Source organism: Vicia villosa, unplaced genomic scaffold, assembly GCF_029867415.1.
Source record: "Vicia villosa cultivar HV-30 ecotype Madison, WI unplaced genomic scaffold, Vvil1.0 ctg.002417F_1_1, whole genome shotgun sequence".
Taxonomy (NCBI): Eukaryota; Viridiplantae; Streptophyta; class Magnoliopsida; order Fabales; family Fabaceae; genus Vicia; species Vicia villosa.
In genome coordinates, this window is record NW_026705922.1 from 17,082 (window position 1) to 38,484 (window position 21,403).

The 21,403-nt window shown below is 37.6% G+C and overlaps 1 protein-coding gene across 1 annotated transcript; it reads right to left on the reverse strand.

The window, feature by feature from the left end:
* Positions 1–11,504: 11,504 nt before the first annotated feature.
* Positions 11,505–17,609, reverse strand: LOC131638782 (uncharacterized). Its single transcript, XM_058909326.1, has 6 exons — positions 17,105–17,609; positions 16,749–16,948; positions 16,212–16,599; positions 13,459–13,818; positions 12,532–12,601; positions 11,505–12,078 (listed from the first exon to the last, which is right to left on the reverse strand). The coding sequence occupies exons 1-6, from the start codon at positions 17,607–17,609 to the stop codon at positions 11,505–11,507; spliced, it is 2,097 nt and encodes a 698-aa protein (XP_058765309.1).
* Positions 17,610–21,403: the final 3,794 nt, after the last annotated feature.

Consider the following 21,403-nt stretch of genomic DNA (forward strand, 5'->3'; position numbering starts at 1 on the left):
GACAAGTCGACAGAAGAAGTTTCTGACGAAGAGCATGTTGCCTTCCTCACCTACTGGCTCTCATATTATCTGTTTTGTCCAGGATCAGTTCAGACGGCTAAAGCTTACATACCTTTGGCTATTCAGATTCATGAAGGTCGACAGGTCTCTTTAGGTAAGCTGCTCCTAGCTTATCTCTATCATACCTTAGGTATAGCATCTTTAAGGATCAAACGCCTGCATGAGACTCCAAAACAACTCTCTCTGTCGGGACCTTATTGGCTCTTACAACACTGGTTGAATGCCACCTTCGAGTCATATATAGGTTATACTGTTTCCAGATCCATTTTAGAGGTCATGTATGACCGGAGGGTCGAAGGCATCAAGCTTGCCTTTCAAACTCCTCAAGATGAGTCTAACAAACCCAACCTCCTTAAATATGTGAGGTTGTTTTCTGAATGTAAAACATTTATTGCTTCCATGGCCCCTTTCTCCAATCGATGCTTTGGGCCAACTTGGTTCAAAGCTATTTTTCCTGGGAATACTCCTACTCTTCGAGCTCAATTAAATGCTATTTGGGCTGCCTTTCTAACCCCAACATTACTTTCTCATCGTATTGAGTCGACTGGTAAGTGCTATGGGTTTGTGGGTTATCAACCAAACTTGGTCTCTCGATAGTTTGGTTTGAGCCAGATGCTGCCCAAGAGCTTATATTCCCATGATGGTGATATTTGTTACTCTGGTCGACCGTTCACAGCCCGTCAACATCTCGACTGCTTGAAGTTTCACAACAAACAATCCTTGGAACATCCCACTTTCACTTTTCAAAACTCCTATTTTACAACCAAAGAATTCAATGAATGGTGGTCTGAATATTTTCAACTGTTTGATGGGGATTCTTTCGTCAGGAAGCTGAACACTGCATTCAACGTACTAGAGGATCAACTTACTATAAGTAAGTTTTTTATGTTTACTTTCGCTTTCTTTACTACCAATGGCACTATTCTAATCTCAATTTTAGACCTTTCAGGATCTGATCCTACCAATCAAAACGAAGCTTCTACTCCTAAACCAGGTCGAAAGCGCCCCAACACGTCGAGCAACACCACCATCAAGAAAAACAAAACTGTTAGAAAGGTACTTAACTTGATCTTTAATCTTGTCAAATCTACCTTAACATTCATTAATAGTTATTCTTCCTTTTCAGTTGGCAGTTCCTACTGAATCAGACGAAACCACATCTCCACCAAATCAGGAAAGTGAGATCTTTTCACGACCCCCGCCTCTGACTCCACCAAAAAGACGAAAAGTTGTAAAGGACACTCCCAAAGTGGTTGTCAAACCTCAAACAGCTCCAACAATTTCTTCATCTCAAATTCCTACTAAGGTAGCTTAGCATTTTTCTCCCACATATCTCTTTCAATATCTCTGTTTTCTAACATGTTTCTTGAATAGAATGCACCAACTGTCGACCACACTCAGGAGAAAGTTGTCGAAGTTGCTGAGAAAACTGCTGAAGCCACTCTTGACTCCAATCCTTTTAGCCCTCAAAGGACTGACGCTTTTGGAAGTAACACTGATTCGGCTAACACTCTAGGTCGAAGTCGAACAGATCTTCAGGACAAACCCATCGTTGAACAATCATCTGCCATAAAAAATACTGAAGATGTTCCTCGACCAAAACCCAATGCAGCTTCTCAGTCAAGACCACATTCTATTGCTGATGATACTAATTCCAACAGTTCTCTTAGTCAGGAAGAAATTCTGGACTTGAAGAAGACTAATCCTGTGGAGGCTCTCTTTCGACTTCAAAAGCTGCGACCAAGTTCTTTTGAGATTCCCGCTCAATCGACCAATCCTGATGCTGAGATTAATGCTTCCCTTGTCGAAGCTATATGCCGACTGAAAGCCCATCTGGATGAACCTGAATTTCTCTTTGTTCTTGAGAGTTCTGAACATCTTGGTGTAGAAATTCGCAAAATCCTAGATTTATTGATCAAAGCTTCTCTTCCACCAGTTATTGTTCAATTTTTCTTTGATTTTGAGGCGTACTTCGACCAACTTTGGAGGGACCTTATGACGAAGAAGAACATTACCTTTCAGGCAAAGAACAAAGAGCGTGAACTAGAGAGAGAATGGGACGCCAGTGCAGCTTCGACCAAAAAGGTTGAAGAATTTCAGGAGAAAACTTTAAAGTTTTCTGATAAGCAGGGAGAGATCGACAATAAGATTTCTGACTACAAAGCTCAAATTGATGAACTCAACAAAAAGATTCAACATCTTGAGCAAAAGAAAATCAGTTTGGCTCAAACTGAAGAAGTCCCTTCGCCTGAAACTATTAACCAAGAAGTCTTGAAAGGACTTGGTCATGGTGAGAATGCACTCAAGTTGGAAAGTAACATTCGACAGCTTAAACAAAACCTGTCTCGACTTGACTCTAAAATTGATTTTGAGTCAACCAAGTTAGCCTATTTTAGGAACAATTTCCCTGCTTTGTAATTTCGTTTTCGACTGACTGGCTATATTTTGTAATGTCTGCCAATGCTTTTTATTAAGAAATTTTTGTAATGATTGGCTCGATTTAGCCATTTTTATATAGTCTCTTGGTCTTTTATTTTCTTATGTGAATTTTCAACAATACACCCTCAGCATTAGTCATATTGTCGATGGCAAAAATTTCCCAGGCATACAAATTTTTAATTTCAACACCATCATCTACCCCCTCGAATTTTGACGTCGACAATTGACCCAATTTGTCTAATACTTCATGAGTTTCTTTATTCTTGATTTCGACCATATTTTCCAACTTGTCTTTAGAAACTCTATACCCAGAAGCAATTTGTGCCAATTCATTGGCAATGTAATTGTTGGATCTTGGTACATGCAAGATCTCAACATGTTCGAAGTTTTCTAATAAGCGTATCACGATTGCATAATACATTATTAGATTTTCTTTAATGCACTTATACTCTTTCTTGATTTGTCGAATCACTAGTTCAGAATCACCTCGAATCTCAACCCGGGTTGCCCCTAAATCTATTAGGGCCTTCAAACCAGTTATCAAGGCTTCATGTTCGACCTCGTTGTTAGAGCATACTTCTTTCATTTTGTAATGGAACTTAGTTGGAAGTCCCTTAGGGGAAACAATTAGGACTCCAATGCCTGAACCATTTTTGTGACTAGAGCCATCGAAAAACAATTTCCAGTTAGTTTGCTCGACTTGATTTACAGACGAGTCAACTAACCCATGGTCGACTATAAAATCAGCCACAACTTGTCCTTTCATAGCTTTTAAAGGGACATATGTTAAGGAAAATTCAGTTAGCGCTAAGGCCCACTTACCAATTCGACTATGCAAAATTGGTTTAGACAACATATGTTTAATAATATCAAAATGAGAGGACACATACACATCAACAGGCTTTATATATTGCTTGAGTTTGTTACATGAGAAATACAAGCATAAGCATAATTTTTCAATATCATTATACCTAGTTTCAGCATCTACTAGGGTTCGACTTAGATAATATATGGCTCTTTCGACGCCATTATCATCTTCTTGGGCCAACATACTTCCAATTGTCGAGCCTGATGCAGCTATGTATAACTTCATACTTTTTGTCCTATTGGGGGGTGACAAAATAGGAGGCTTAGTTAAATAAGCTTTTATTTGGTCGAATGCCTGTTGATGTTCTTGTTCCCATTTGAATTGATCTTGGTTCTTGAGTTTCACAAGTGGTGAAAATATCTTCGTCTTGCCACTTAGATTTGAGATAAATCTCCTCAAGAAATTAATTTTCCCCAACAATGACTGGAGTTGTTTCTTTGTTTCCGGCGCTTTTAGCTCCAAGATCGCTTTCGTCTTATTTTGATTTATTTCAATGCCTTTCTTGTGAACCACGAAACCCAGGAAATCCCCTGCATGTACACCAGAAGCACATTTTAAAGGATTCATTTTGAGTCCATATTTCCTCATTCGTTCAAAAGATTGTCGAAGATGGTCTAAGTGACCATTTTTGGAGTTAGATTTTATTACAATATCATCAATATAAACCTGCATAAATTTGTCAATAAAATCATGAAACATGGAATTCATGGCTCGTTGGTATGTAGCGCCAGCATTTTTTAAACCAAAAGGCATTACTACCCATTCATAAGTTCCCAAAGCACCTGGGCATCGAAACGCCGTCTTGGGTACATCTTCGTCAGCTATAAAAATTTGGTTACAACCTGAATATCCATCCAATAAACTGAGATATTCAAATCCGGCTGCACAGTCGACTAACATTTTAGCAACTAGCATGGGATATTCATCTTTAGGAGTAGCCTTATTTAAATCTCTGAAATCTATGCATACACGAAGGCTACCATTTTTCTTTATGACAGGCACTATATTAGCTAACCATTCGACATACCTCGCAGTTCGAATAAACTTGCTTTTCAGCAATCTTTCAATTTCTATTTTGATTTTTTCCATAACCTCTGGCGCAAATCTTCTAGGAAGCTGCTTGATAGGTTTCTTCCCTGGGTTTAGTGGTAGTCGATGTTCCACCACATGTTGACTTAAACCAGGCATTTCATTGTAATCCCATGCAAAACAATCTTTGTATTCTTTTAAAAGTCGAATCAACTTGGTCTTTAGGTCACTTGTAAGCCTTGTGCTTACATAAGTAGGCTTTTTAATGACTCCATCACCTAAGTCAATTTCCTCAAGAGGATCTTGAGCTTGCATCCTTTTTACCGATCCTGATGGATCCATTTCGAAACCTAAAGGTTCGTCATCGTATATCCCGTCAAGTCGTTCGACTTGATGATCGACTTCTTGATCGTTTTCATTTTTTACTATCATGGCCTCAATCGTCATATTTTTCTCTAGTTCGGCTTCTAAAGCTGCTTTTTCTTTGTTTTCGGCCAAATAGGCCGTTATTCGAGCCAGGAATTCTGACTCAGTGGTCATCGTCTTTGATTGTTGTCCTCTGCTCTGGAGGACTTTCATGGTTCAATGGTTCATTAGGATCTTCTTTATTCCAAATGAAACCATAATTTGGGTCTAAGTTCAGATACTTAGACACACTTTCATCAGAAGGATATACATCTTCTGCTTTGTAGCAAGGAGCTACATTTGCCAAATGCTGGTCGAAGTGTCTGCGACCACTTTCAGTTTTGTAATAACTTTGGTCAGCTTCAATATTCTCCACTATACCATCTGACCTCCAAATGGCCACACGCTGATGTAAGGTGGAAGGAACTACCCCAATACCATGGATCCATTCTCGACCCAACAGCAGTTTAAAACTTGCCTGCGATGCAATCACCATGAAGACGATTGACCTGACAGACGAACCAACAGCTAGTTTTACTTGAATTACTCCAAGTATTCCACTTGTCTTACCCTCATAATTAGACAGTACCATATTATGGGGTCTTAAGTCTTTGTCTGACTTTCCCGCTTTCTGAAGTGAAGAATAAGGCATTAAGTTTACAGCAGCCCCACCATCGACAAACACTTTGTTTATTGGAACACCATCCACTTTCGCCCTTATGAATAAAGGCTTCAAATGATACATCATTCCTCGACCTGGCCTCTCAAACACAGCCTTTTGCTCTTCTACCACTCCTTTTCCCATCACATAGTAACAAACAGGTGTTTCTTCCACATTCTCATCAGGAAGAAAATCATCTTCATTCTCAGATACCTCAGAGATTCTGTCAAACTCAGCCGGGAGTACAGAAACAATCCCACAGTCGATTAGCAATTCATCTGACTCTATGTCAAAGTTATCATCGACTTCTTCGTCTTACAATGGAGAATACTCAGGCTCTTTTTCTGTATTGGGGATCGGAGAATCGTCATCGACCAATTCTTTGATCAATTTCTTTCCTAGGATCATCCCAGCAGCTAATCTTTCATTTGCTATTTTAGCCTGCTCCTCAGTCAACTTCCTATGAAAGAGTTTTGACTGATAGTGAGAAAATCCTGCCTGCACCATTTTTGAACCCCCTTGTCCATTCTTGTGGCTTCTTTGGTAACGCCTCCATTGCGTTCGAGTCATGGGGTTCTTTCCTTTGTAGTTTGGAGATATGTAATCTTTTCTTTTAGATCCACTATCAGTCCAAGAACCTTCAGCATTGGTTCCATCGCCTTGAATCTGCCATTCTGGACGTTTACCTCTGAAGTTAATGGGTTTCACCCATTTGTCTTCAGGGACATCCGTCTTGGGACGGAAAGTCCTTGGTTTTTCAAACATCTTCCTGTATTCTCCAGCCTTTCGACCACTGTTTTCTCCTGTATACATGAATTGACGATTCTTGCCTCGACGAGGGTCGAACCTCACTTTGTTTGCAGCATCAACATTGAAAACAACATCACACCTTGGACATAATCCAACTTGAGAGTTGTTATTGTGGCATCTCTCCAGGAATTTCAAAAGACTTTCTTTTGGTTCAGGATAAACCATGTTTAAAACTTTGCCATCAGTAGCACCGTCTCGCTTTCTAACGAAACCATCAGTAGTCTCGACCATCATCACATCAGCAAGCTCAGTATAGTGAGCCTCTTCGACTTGCAAAGGATCAGTATCAACTTGCATTGTTGACTTTGGCTTTTCTCCAAACTGTAACCTTCCTTCTTTCAAAGCTTTTTGTACTAAATCCCTGAAAAAGGACACATTGAGAAGTTTTATGACCCAAGAAATTATGAAATTTACAAAATCCTCTTTTTTTTCTTTTGTTCAAGAGGAGGATTTTTAAGTCCCGGGGGTACTATGATTTGCCCATCAGAAACCAACAAATCAAATATTTCATCACATTTTGTTATATCAAATGAATACGTTTTACTAGAAAATTTTTCATTCTTACTTTCAACCAGATTTTTATCTTTTGAAGGTTTAAGCAATTTACAGATATATGGTGGCCCTGGCTTTAATTCAGCCACGTTGACCTCTCCCTCTTCGTATTCACTATCGCTATTAGAGTCGAACTCACTTGTAGTAACATAAGCTATTTTTTCTTTCTTATGATATTTACTAGCTCTGGCTTTTTCAGCTTTTAGCCTTTCGACCTGGCGTACTCTATCTGCCAGCTGTGCCATGTCTCTCAAATGTTGGGTGTCTAATTTCTTCCTTATGGAATAATCTAACCCACCTGCAGCCATTTCGACTAACTCATGTTCAGGAATTTGTATAAAACATCTAGCTTTCAGTAACCTAAAACGGTTTAGATAGTCATCGACTGGTTCTGTACCCTTTCGCCTAACTTCAGCCAATTCTTTCAAGCTAATTTTCGACTGTCCCATATAAAATTGTTCATGAAACAATCGTTCTAATTGGTTCCATGAGAACAAAGATTGGGGAGATAAGGTCGTGAACCAAGTAAATGCATTTTTCGTTAAAGAACTTGGAAAATACTTCATCTTTAGATTTTCATTATTTGCTATTTCTCCAGCCTCTGTCTAGAACCTAGCGATATGTTCGACCGTCGACTCGCCAGTCTCACCAGCAAATTTGGTGAATTTTGGGACTTTCCAACCCCTATGCAATTCTGTTTGCCTTACATATTCTGACAACGGGGAAACGAAATTTGGTCTATGCAAACCTACATTTATCCCATTTTGAACTAAAATTTGTTCGACTACATTAGAGATATTATTGTGTCCAACATTGACATCTTGCTGGATGTTCCTAAGAACCTGGTCAGCATCTTGATGCCTTTGTACTATTATAGGAATCTCTTTCTCAATTTGATCTCCTTGTCCTATAGGTTCGACCCCTCTCACATTCGACCCTTGAGTAGTCGAAAGGTTTGGTTGTGGGGGCGCTCCAAAGAAATCTGCAATTCTGGCCATTTGTCCCGCCAATATTTCATAACTTTGATTCGTGTTATTTATGATGGGAGTAAAAACAGTTCCCATTTGTTGAGTAAGGGCATTCACCATTTCATGATTACTTTCGTCCATTTGTTGTCGAATTGACAACATTGACGTCGTACTTAAAGATGGCAAAACCTGGTGATTATATCCTATGCCTATAGGTTGACCCCCTGGATTTGATGTGCTTGTAGCCATCATGCTGTCAGAATATAATGAAGGATTTGAATGCGAACCTTGCATCATAGACGTGGGCATTCCAAACTGAGGGTTAAAACCTGGTGGAGGCATCATTCCATGAAACGGCGGTCGTAATGGATTCAACGGTGACCGTACATTCGTTGGTGATGATACAATTATTGCTGCCGTCGATCTACCAGTATTTGTTGCTCCAACTGGGGACGAATTTGCGGCATTTTGTGGTGTTCCTCCGTTTAGAACACCTCCTTGATTTCCAGAAAGATCAGAATTATTTGTATTAACTTCAGCCATGTTAGTTAATTTCCGACCACTTCTTAATATCATTCATAACTAAAGAAAAACAAAGAACAATCGACGGGTCCCACTGGGCGTGCCAATTTGTTTACCCAGAAAACTGGTAAACAAGCGCTAGTTTCCTTTTTAAAGGTTACTTTGCGGAGTCAACTAGAATACTCCAGGACTGATTGCTTTATTTTGTTATGTTATGTGTATCTGATTTGTATTAAATGTAAATAGTGACTTTAACGTAAAAGTAAGCACTGAAATTAAAGGCTTTAAAGTAAATCAAAGCAATAAAAAAGAAGGCAGTAAATGTGCACTGAAAGATAAAATGTAATGTAAAATGATTGCATTTAATTAAACTGGTACGCATACATACATTCCAAAGTTGCACTCGTTACTCATTGCGCAGAGATTTGAGTTTACTCGTGTTTATGTAGAAAATGCGGACCCTTAACTATTCCTATGAAATTTGCTTAAATAGAAAAATAAAATAACTACTACTAACGGTCGACTGGCTATCAGTCAACACGTGTCTTCGACATGCAAGATCTTCAATTGTGAGACTTCCACGCGTCCTGTGAGAACTGCCAGAAAAACTGCCTGGAACTGCCTCTTAACTTCTACTTCAATTTCTGCAGCCAAAAACCCTTAAGTCTTCGCATCCTTTTGGTCTGGTCGAACGCTAAAACCTTAGACGATCTTCCTAGTCGAACAGCTTCGACTACTACACGTTACTTGGTCGGAACGCTTCGACCCAACTGGTAGTGTAGATATTAACTTGAGGCCCAATTACCAATTTAGGGCCTTTTTTACCAAATTGAGGCCCAATTGCCAATTTTGGGCCTTAGTTGCCTATTTATTTAGTAAGTCGAAATCCTAGGGTAACAATCATTATCTTAAAAAACCGTCTTCATCTAATTCTTGTGACAAGTGTTTGTACACAAAGTTGTGTGAGAATATTGTGATATTCCTTTGTCTCTATGTTGATTACATGTTAATCATTAGATATGAGATGAATGGAATCTTAGAAACAAAGAGGTTTCTAGCTTCCACATTCATGATGGAAAATCTTGAAATAGTGGACACTCTTTTCGATCAAAGTAAAGCGAAAGAGTGGGGGTTAAAAATATAGTCAAACACACTATATTAAAAAAACTTCCACATTCAAGATGAAAGATCTTGTACTAGTTGACACTCTTTTGGGGATCAAAGTAACCCGAAAATAGTGGGGGTTATAAATTTAGTCAAATACACTTTGTTGAGAAAGTTCTTGATAAGTTCAAACTATCACGTTTCAAGGAAGTGAACATTCAATTTGATCTTAGTGTCAAAATGGTGTTGGAAGAATTGTGTTCATATTAGAATACACAAGTGAAATTGGTTTTCAAGTGCAATGTACTATATCTAACATAGCATTTACAATTAGTAAATGAGTAGATTTACTAGCAATCCAAAAGGTGTGCATTGGAAGGTCATCACAAGGATTTTCAATCACAATGATTTTTTGATTATCATTTAAAAACCAAATCTTGACCTCCATGATGGTAGGTTTCCTTCCATATTACAATGATATACCAATATGAGTTGGATATCAAGTGTTGGAGATCATAAATTTACAACTAAGTGGATGTTTACACTAGTTAGGGGTGAGATTTCTTGGAAAAGCAAGAAACAAACATGCATCACTCTCTTAACCATGGAGCCATAATGTGTGGATCTCGCTTCCACATGTCAAGAAGTTGAATGGTGAAGGACCTTCTGTTGGAAGTTCCATTGTCTAAAGACAACGTTACAAAGGTTTTAACACAATGTGATAGTCAAGCCAATTCAGCAAGAGAATTCAGATAAGTGTAAAATGAAAAGTCTGGGCACGGAGCCCTTTGATATTCTTTCGTGAGAAAATTGATTAAAGATGCAATCATGTCACTCACATATATATGATCGATATATAATTTGACAGATCCATTTACTAAGTTACTGGCCAGAGACTTGGTAAAGACAACCTTAAGAGGTATGGGGTTGAAACTCCTTGAATAAGAGTTCTAACAGCGGCGACAACCCAATCTGAAGTTTATAAATCTTAACCTAAGATTCAATGGGTAATAATAAGTCGTTGATTTGGATGTTTATGCAACATTCTATGACAATATTGACTATTACAAATTGAGGGTTGAGTTTTCAAGAAACTCTTAATGAAGTTCTATATCGAGGATATGTATCTAAAGAAATAGACACAAATGAAACTTCACCTATATGAATTTCGAGATGGTTCCGTCTTAAAGTGAGAGTTGGAGTTTCTCTCATGAAAACGGGAAAAGTACATGGCCATAAATAGTGTTAGGCGAGATATGTAGGTGAAGAACCTTTAAAGAGTGTGTGAATAGTAACGCCGGTCTGATCAGTGGGATAATGGTTCAAAGCATATCTACCTAACATTCCAACTAGGCTTTGCGTTGTCTTTACTACGGTTAAGTTCAAATCAAAAGATACCTAACTGTATTATAACTCTTTTGCTTTCTATATTCTGAAATTGGACTTGTCATTATTAGAACAAGTAGGGGATTGTTGTAAATTATTAACAATAATTAATAATATGAGTAAGTTCAAAAATGATAAGAAAAATATGCTAGTGAATTTAAATTTTGAATTCGAAAGTTGGAAACATTTCATGAAGTGTTGCGAAATGAAGATATGCAACTCTTGGTCAATGTTGCAGTAGGCCAAGCATTGTAACTTTTGGAAAAAGGAACTGTTTCACCAATGGTTGCTACCTAGTGAAACAATACTAAATTGGTATATAAAAACCTCATTCCGGATTCAATATTTCACAACAACAAAAATGTACATCCTCTTCACTGACAATTCCAGACACTCTTCGCTACATTCGAGTTTTCATCGGTCTTGCGCAAATTCGAGATGTCTGAATTATCCTGGGTATTCCTGCGTAGAAACTTTAAGACAATTTGAGAGTGTTTGAAAAACTATGAGAAAAGTGATTTCGTTCATAATTCGATGCTCGACCCATTCGTTAAAATTAATTTTCAAATAGAAAGCCAATTTGAAGTATGATATATTATTGTGGTGTTGTTGTTCCTATTGTTGTATATGGCATTACAAGTAAGGTAACTAAATATTCACTTTCAAAGTGATGTTTATGAAAGCATTACAAGTAAGGTAACTAAATATTCACTGAAGACAAACCTGCTGCCTGCCAACATTGTTTTGTAGCATTACAACCAAACAACACATGCCAATCATTTTCAATACGATCTTCACAAAACTGGCACCCTAACGGACACTGAACATGAAATTGTTGGAGTCTTAGTCTAGTCGGTAAACAGCCTCTGCAGATCCTCCATAAAAGATGCTTAACCCGAGGTGGTGCTCTGATGTTCCAAATACTACTCCAGTCCTCTACAACCCCTCCCGGTAAATGTTTAATCTGGGCTTCCCTCCAAATTCTATATCCAGACCGCACACTATACATCCCAATCTGCTCAGCCTTCCAAATCAAACGATCTTCTTTCACTTCCTCGATCAAAGGCACCTGAAGGATACTTTTTGTAATTGTATGATAAAAGAGATCACTAATAAGGTGCACATCCCACTTTTTAACATTAGGCAGCATGAGATCTTTAACAGTAATATTATACGCACCTTGCCTTTGAGGGCCTTCTAAATATCCAACTTCCTTCCCTCGAAGCCAAGGTTCATTCATCGCCTTAATATGACTTCCATCACATATGCTCCACCTGCATCCATGAATCAGAACACTTCTGGATTGTCGAATACTTCTCCAAACAAAACTCGGATTATTACTAATATTTGCATCAAAAAAGGAGCATCTAGGAAATTACCTTGCTTTAAAAATTCTAGACACAAGAGAATGAGGTTTTCACTCCTTAAAACTTGAGTTTTTCTTATTTTCAACTTCATACATTCATTAATCTATTTGTACTAAATTATTTTCAATCACATCGAAGTGGTTTTTTGATTTTCACAATTTTTTTATCACAATCATACCTTGTCAATTATTTGCACTAAATTTTTTTCATTAGTTCGACGATCAAATTGATGTAGCGATAAAAATGAAGGTTAATGTAAAGACTCATAAGGGTTTTGTCAATTATTTTTAAAAAGTACAATTGTATTGTAATAGCATGACACAAAGTACAATGACTACTTTAAATATCCGAAACATATACAGTAATTCTTCTTCCGTATGCAGAATGGCAACAAAACTATTGCCATCATCCACCAAAACATTATTAAGCACTGTAAGAATAAAAACAATATTACTGAACAAAAAATAAAACATCTAAGAACACTTTTAAGCACCTAAACTAATAATTTGAATAAACTGACCTCTAAATATGGTTATACAAACTCTTAAAGCACCTAAGCAATGATGATAATGTTGACCTTAAAGTTTCTTTGATTAACAGCTTTTTTTAATAGGCAACGATACTATTAAAGGGAGTATAAGGGATACTCCACCCGAAAAACAAATGGAAAGCCCTTACGCCCCAAAACAAGTGAGGGGTAGGATATTCCAAACTAGAAATTACAATTATCAGTAAGCTTATAAAAAGAACACAACCACTTGCAATCGTCAAAAATAAACGACCCCCTTTCGAAAATAAACGCATTTCGCCTCAACCAAATGCTCCAAGTGGTTGCTAACCAAATGACCCCAATAATAGATCTCTTTGATATACACTTCACCTTATTACAAAAAACAAAATACCTTTCAAACTCCCCCAACGGTAGTTCCTTAATGGAGCCAATCCACTCATAGACTTTCCTCCAAATACGAGACGCGATCTCACGAAGGCCCAACAAGTGCGGTAAGTTTTCCTCCTCCTCCGAGCATAACACACACGATAAATCTCCGGTAGCCACCAAGATACCGCTTTTGAATAATTGGTCTTTTGTAGCAATTCTATTCAGAATTACTCTCCATCAGAAAAAATGAATTATAGCCGGAACTTTTATCCTCCAAAGGTGCTTAGTGGCGTTAATTACTTTTGTATTGAGAGCAGGGCCTGTGAGTTTCTCCCTTAAAAAATCATAACAAGTGTTCACGGAAAAAAGGCCATCCACCGTTCTGTTCTAGATGAAAGAATTCAGACTGTTTTCCCGCAAAACCACCTGCTGCACCGCTGCTGTGAAATTCCGTAGCAACAGTGGTGAAAGATCATTGCTGTCATGGAGAAGATTGCAGAGCTGCCACTCCCAGCCAGCATTCGTGCACAACCCTGCGTCCGCTACAGCCACAGAATCAGCAGCAACTCTAGAAAATAACACCATATTGGTCTCCATCATCGTATGACTTCCAGCCCATCTAGCAAACCAAAATGCTATGTTCATACCGTTTCCCACACGACAATTGACAGCCCCTGCAAAATTATTCTCCGACAGAAGAATATAGTTATCCGACAACAATAAATCTCTCCACCAAATAGAACCACTATTGTTCACAACACTATTATCTGTTAGAACAAGATTGAGAATCTAGTTTTGATGATAACAAACATATATTTTGTCAGTAACAATTTTATTACTAATGATTTCATTGAGTGTGCAGATACAATGTCAAAGTCCATTACATCAAACAAAACAACTCAATCAGAAAGTACAAGATTAACTAAAGAAACACGCCATCAACTCCAATCATCATGTTGGAGATAAGGTTCTGCGAAATAACAACACTCGTCACTCATGATTCAACCGAGATAAAGCATTCAAAGCGTACTCAACAAATCTCAACGGATATATTCCAACGGTAACACATCAAGCTATAAATAGACCAAACTTCAAACTTGAAAGAGTGTGTAGAATATGAGCACCAAGTGAGTACAGAAGAGAGACACCAAATGTGTGTGGAGAAAGTGTCAATGGAACACTAAAATTGCATTAAATGAATATCCAAAGTGTGTATCTATGGTGCATCTACAGAGTGCTGAAAAAAGAAAAACCTTGAGAGAAAATCTGTAGAGAGAAGCTGAACATGAAAGCAGAAAAGAAACTACAAGAAACCATGCTTCAGAAGTTACACAAGAGGAAACACATACTCAGTATGTGATGAATCAATCCATAGTGTTGTCATACACTAATTATAAGCCTACGTGAAGAAATCATAGAAGAGAAAAGATGAAATCTCTACTGTTAAGCAAAATCCTCCAATAGAGTTACAAGAAATCCACTGATATTTGATCAGGTCTAATATTATTCATATTGTATGACTAAGGAAACCGAATACACTGATTTGTTGCTCGAAGAGTGTTTCATGTCTACTGATGTTAATCAATATGTCATCAACTGTAACAAGCTTTAAGATCAGTACTGAAGAAGGAGAAGCAACTCCATGGCTTTGAAGAAGCAACTCAAAATAGAGCTGATGCTCTGAATCTGCTTGAAGAAGAAGTTGAAGATCAAATCAGAAGCATTCATCAAAAGAGTTGTTGCTCTTAATTAGCTTAAGATGATTTGAAGATGAAGATCAAGACAAGAAGCAACCTTACAAGAGCTGCTGCTCTTAATTTGCTTACAAAAGGAGAAGATCTTATCCAGAAGTTGAAGAAAAGAAGACTGGAAGATATTTTGTTTCTTGTATTAAATGTAAAACACATAGAGTGTTTTCTCGTAGTGTGTTATATCTTAGAAACTTCTGATAGATTATTTAGGCTCCAGAAGTGACTTCTAGTCAGTGAGTCGTAAACATATGTACGTAGAATAGGAGAATATTTTCTTGAATAAGAAGCACACCTGTAATCTCCAGAAGAACAATTCTGAAAAGAATTGGTGATGATGCCTTAAGTGACCAAGTGAAGTTCTAATGCTTAAGAAAACAGTGGCTGTGGTCATTATGGAAATTCTCTTGGAGACCAAGTGACGCTCATAAGTCCAAGAGTCAATGGATGTTATATCTGGATCAAATCACTGAATAGTCTATTGCAGTTAGTCACGAGCGGTTGGCTTGTGCAGGTTACTAGATTGATGAACGTTATATCCAGATAGGATCACTGAACGGTTCAATCATCTAAGGGTTAGTCACTCGTAGGTAGCTTGTGCAGGTTTAGTCACAACAGTTGGATGTGCAGGTTTTTAGTCACGACAGAGGATCGTGCAGATGTAATCAAGTTTGGTTATACTGGATTAAGACCTCTGTTGAGAGGCAAATCACCTGAAGAAGGTAGACTGGAGGTAGCCTTATTCAGAAGGTGAACCAGGATAAAAATAAACGTGTTCTTTAATTTCTGTACAATTCATTTAACTCCTTTCAAGTCTTGCAAACATATTCAGAACTGAACTGAGCAAGTCAGAAGTTCTGATAATACATAAGAAGTTTAAATGAACATCTCATTGGTTATGCAACTCCATTCCAAGCATGCTTCCGCAACACAAAAGCATAACCAGAAGAAGAGATACAAAGAAGAAAGAAAAGAATTTAAAGAAAGGGAACTTTAATCTGATAAAGAACACAATTCAATCCCCCCTTTATTGTGTTTTTCTCCACTTTCACTATCACCAATGAGAACTTTTAAATCCGAATTACCGTATCTATGGTTAAGAATACCACTCCACACCGCATCCTTTTCTGTCAAGATCCTCCATTTCCATTTGCTTAACAATGTCGCGTTCAAAATCTCTACATTTTTAACACCAAGACCTCCGTCATCCTAAGATTTACAAACGGTATCCCAACACACCCATTGGATAAACCTTTTTAAATCAAAACCGTTCCAAAGAAAATTGCTTTGGATTGTACAAATCTCATTTAACACTTTTGTCGACGCTTTCTAGAAAGACAAAGAATAGACGGGAATAGAATTAAGCACGGAATTAATCAACACCACCCGACCCGCATCATTAAGGTGATTACCTTTCCATACTGCCAACCTCCTTTTCAAAAGGGTTATTAAATCCCTCCACATGGAAACATTCCTCGGACTAGAACCCACCTTAACACCAAGAAATTTGAAGGGGAGACTTTCAACTTTGCAAGAGAGGAAAGAAGAGGTCGCTTTTAAGAACCAATCCCCGCCATTAACTCCGTAAAGCTTGCTCTTATGGAAGTTAAATTTTAATACGAACATCATTTCATAACCTCTTAGAATATATTTCACACTCCAAAGATTCGCGGTATCACCCTCCCCTATTATAATTGTGTCATCCGCAAATTGGAGCATGTTCACTTCCACATCTTCATTGATCTTGATCCCCTTAAAATCACCTATCTCGATTGCCTTTTTCATAAGACCCGTGAGAACCTATGTTGCCAAAATGAATAAAAACAGAGAGATATGATCGCCTTGACAAAGACCTTTCTCCACCTTAAAATCCTTCGAAGTACTTCGGTTGACAAGAACACACATACTACTAGTGAAATACACCCTTCCATTCATCTCAACCATCTAACATCGAATCCCATCTTAGTTAAAACAAATCTCAAAAATTTCCAACTAATGCTATCATAGGCTTTTTCAAAGTCCACCTTCAAAATGACACAACTTCTTTTGGTTCTTTTTGCAAAGTCCAACACTTCATTAACTACAAGCACACCATCCGTAATACTTCTACCCGGGACAAAAGTCGTTTGATTCTTCGACACCAACTTTCCTATGACACATCTTAACCTTAAAGTTAGAAGCTTGGCTAGAATCTTGTACAAGCAAGCCACAAGGCATAGAGGCCTATAATCTTTTAAGGCTTACGGGTTTTTAATTTTAGGGACAAGAGTGATGAAAGAAGAAGTACAAGCGTTCGTGAGCCTACCCCTATCATAGAAATCCGAGATAAATCTCAAAACATCCTCCTTGACAACCTCCCAATTTTGTTGAAATAATTGAAACGAGTAACCATCCGGCCCGACACTTTTATTACCATTACACGACCATATCGCTAGCTTCACCTCCTCCGTAAACGGTCTTTCGATCCACCCTATATCAAAATCACTCAAAGTATTAAAGACTAAGCCTTCCGGCATAGCTCTACCAAAGTCTTCTTCTTTAAAAAACATTTCAAAGTGACTCTTGACCTCCTCCTTTATCTCTTCCATGCCTTCCACCCTACCATTGCGACCTTCTAATAAAGAATTATGAAGAAGAAAAAAAAAACGAGTGTTTTTCTCTCCATCCTTCAACCAAAGTTGCCTAGAATTCAACCTTAGCATACTTTCCTTTGAGTTTAAGCAATTCCACAACTTGCGAAAGACTTCCCATCTATCCTTGAATAAGCCTTCTATATCCCGTCCATGGTTATCCACCAACTTCTTATCCATATCATTAAGTTTATCAACCTCTTTGTTTACCATCCTGATTCCAATCTTTAAGACAATGTTTTAAACTCTTTAGTTTCTCATACAAAATGAAATCACCTCTACCCTCCACCTTCAATTTAGACCATTCTTCAATGATAAAAGATTTGAAATCATTATGTTTAAACCACGTATTGTTGAACCGAAAAGGCTTAGGTCCCCAATCAAATTTCCCAAAATTGAGCCAAATTGGAGAATGATTCGAGATGTCTCTAGCCCCTGCTCTTTGATCAACAACACACCACTCTTCAATCAATTTACTAGATAAAAAAAATCTATTGATTCTACTCATTGCTTTACCGTTACCTTTAAACCACGTGAAACTACCACCCACATAAGGAATGTCAGTGAGCTTCATGTCTTAGATAAAGCCACTAAGCTCCTCCATATCTCTTCTACTATGGTACACTCCTTCACATAATCTTTCTTCTTTGCAAACAACTTCATTAAATTCACTCCTAAAAGATCATTCCTCATTCCCACTCATAGACTTTCTTTCCACCAACCTTCTGCTCAATTCTCTTCTAGCCGCCGCATTACAAGGAGCATAGATATTCACTAAATTATACCCAATACATTTCAAATTAATGTTTATTCCAACAAAACCTTGTCCAATGAAACTATAGTTTAGAGATAAGTTTCCTCTCCCCCACAAGATAACCATACCACCCGACGCCCCCACGGAATTGTTGGTTGTCCACCCCACATCGTTACTACCCCACAGAGGACGAGCATGAGATTCATCAAAGTTAGTAAATTTTGTTTCTTGGATAAAACAAATATCTACTCTACCGGCCTTTAACAGAAAATTGACCCTCTTCCTTTTGGAAGGTATCCCGCTACCTCTAATGTTATAAGAGAATATATTCATGGAACCATTGACATAGCCGCCTTCTTGGCTCACATTCCCTTATTCTCTCTTAACTCCATGGTCTTAACAAGTTTAACACTCATACCTTTGTCTACTCTACTGACCACCCCCAATTTAATTATAGATTTCCACACTTTCCTCCCCACATCATAATTAGAATTATTCATAATCCTATGATTACAACGAATAACCTCCGAGTTGGTAAGAGAATTACATGGGAGCGTACCTTTCGTGCCTGTGGAACCTTCCCTGCAAATCGTTGCTGCCGAACCAGAGGAAAAGGTATAACTGCTTCCATTTCGAGGGGCGATACAAGCAAAGTAAGAAGGATGAAAATCCACCTTAGCACCTAAGTCCTTTACTACTTTCATAGTTTTCATTTTGGGCTTAATGTGAGATAAATTTCTACAAGCCTTGTTGTTGCACCCCAATTTTTTTACCACTGAGATCCCACCATATTCCAAATATTAGGATCACCATTATCATCTTGCATATATCATTTGTTAACCCAAAAATACAAAAAAAAATTGTTGTTTGTTACTTGTGTCCTAAGATAGGAGACTGATCAAAAGGAGATTGAGCAAATTAGGGTTTTAAGGCCCACAAGGAAGTTCAAAATTCTCCTATGGTTCAAAGGATTCTCTCATCAATATTTAAGTCCAAGTATAGCCCAATTCAATATCAACAACTCTCAAGATCACTTAACGCCCCAAATTAGGGTTTTGACCTAATTCCACAAGAGGGTTGACTTTTAATCAGGACATGGCTTCAAGACTCAAACCATGATTCAAGGGAATCCAAATCAACATTATAGTCCATCCATATCACTCATTTGAAGATTAGAGCTTGATTCATATGAAATCAACAAAACTACAGTTCATTTGGAAAAAGTCAACTATGTGGGTCAACCTTTGTCTTTTGAGAAAAATGGTCAACCATGAACTTTTAAGGATTCAAATCATCATCATATGACTATTGAAGACTATTGACCAAGAGAAATCAATAAAATTCATCAAGAATCAAAAAGTCAACAAAAGTCAAAATTAGGGTTTTAAGCGATTTAACCTAATTTTGGGAACTTCAAATTTTGCCTACGCACTTAAAAATCTCCCAACATGAAAGTTGTAGATATTAATCAAACAAACAACTTTGTCTCTCCTCTAGTTTTCATCAAAGATGATTATTTTGAGAGATATGGAATTTTGAAGATTATGTTCAAAAAACTTAAAGAAATTTTGAGTGTTTTCACTTAGATTTTTCTTAACTTTGTGGTCATTTTTCTCCATGATCCCAAAGGAGTTTAAGAAAACTTTTAACAGGTGAATTGAAGTATGTAGCAAGGGATTTCCAAAGAGACCAATAGCATGAAATTCCATGGCTTGAGCTATGAGATATGATTTTGAAAAGAATGCTTCATGAACACTTGGAAAACTCCATGAACATGAAGAAGTTATGAACCAAAGCTTCTTCAAATGCAAAGATTCCTTTCTTGCAGCCCCTCTAACTTGTTTGAGGCACCGAAATCAGAAGATCACACTTGCTTTTGAGCTATAATCCAAGTTCTTAAGCCATTAACCATTGAATCATTCCATTAAGGGCATAAAGATCACACTTCCATTCTAGTAAAGTGGCTTTAATCACCAATAACTCTTCTCTCGAGCCACTACAATGTTTCTTATGCACCATAAGCATTACAAACACCACAAGCAAGCTCCTAATATTCAGAATAAAGTCACACAATCATGCTTGAGCCTTGTACCTTCCATTGGAAATCCATTTTTCTCATTTCTTCACAAACAAGTATATAGGTACAAGTTTCACATGTGAGCTCAAACTTCTGAGTTTTTTTCCTCCACAAACCCTAAATTGTGCCTATAAATAGAGAGTATCACTCCCTTGATCAAACACACAAAAATTCTCAAAGTCACCCTTCATTCCAAATTGATCTTTTTGTGTCATTTGCATTTTTATAGCAATTTTGAGTTAGAGAGACTCTGAGTGCAAACCAGCCCTCTAAACACATTCCCTACATCATCTGTGAGTTGTACATCATCTCCACCTCTTCCAAAACCCTCTCAAACTCAGAATCACCATTTATCCACCATTAAAGAGCTTCATTGAGCCATAACCTTCAAACACTCACCAAGCTCGCACATTGTCCAAACTAAACATCCAAACACTATCTATATCTCATATAGAGACTACTTAATGCATTAGAACACGACTATAACTCATAAATCAAAAGCTCCATTTTCAACTTGCCTTTCATAGTCGGTCGAGGTCTCCAGATTAATTCAGGTACTCAGTAAGTATTGCAATAGCTTCCTGGTGATCCACTGAAGCTAACTAGATCAATAGAACGTGCCCAGAATCACTCTAAAGCCACTCGCGATTTCCAGTTGTAGAGGTATGTAGCTTGAATTCGAACTCTATGTTTTAAGCATCATTTTTCGTGTTTCTTGATACCAATTTGATCAGAACAATGTAAGGAATGATAACCCTAAGGTTTTAGGATTTAATTTTGTGTGTCCAGGATTTAATTTGAAAAACTATTTTTAGGGTTCTTACTTGTTTTCCAAAAATTCGTGAATCTCAGTTTGAATAAATGTTAGTTGATTGTATGGTTAGGTTCGTGATTAAATACTGATCACGTTAATGTCTTATTTTGATAAAATTGGTTGAGTTTGGACAAAATTCAAAAATGGCGCCATTGTTGTTCTTCACGAAGAAGATGAAGATGGTTGCCTTCTGGAAATTTGCATTTAGTCACTTGTTTCAAATATATTTATTGCAAGGCGTATTGTTATTGACTACATCGTATGGTACAATTGGCAGGCGTGTTTGTGTTAAGGCTTTAGTGTGTTAGGGCGTGGGTTCGATCCACCCT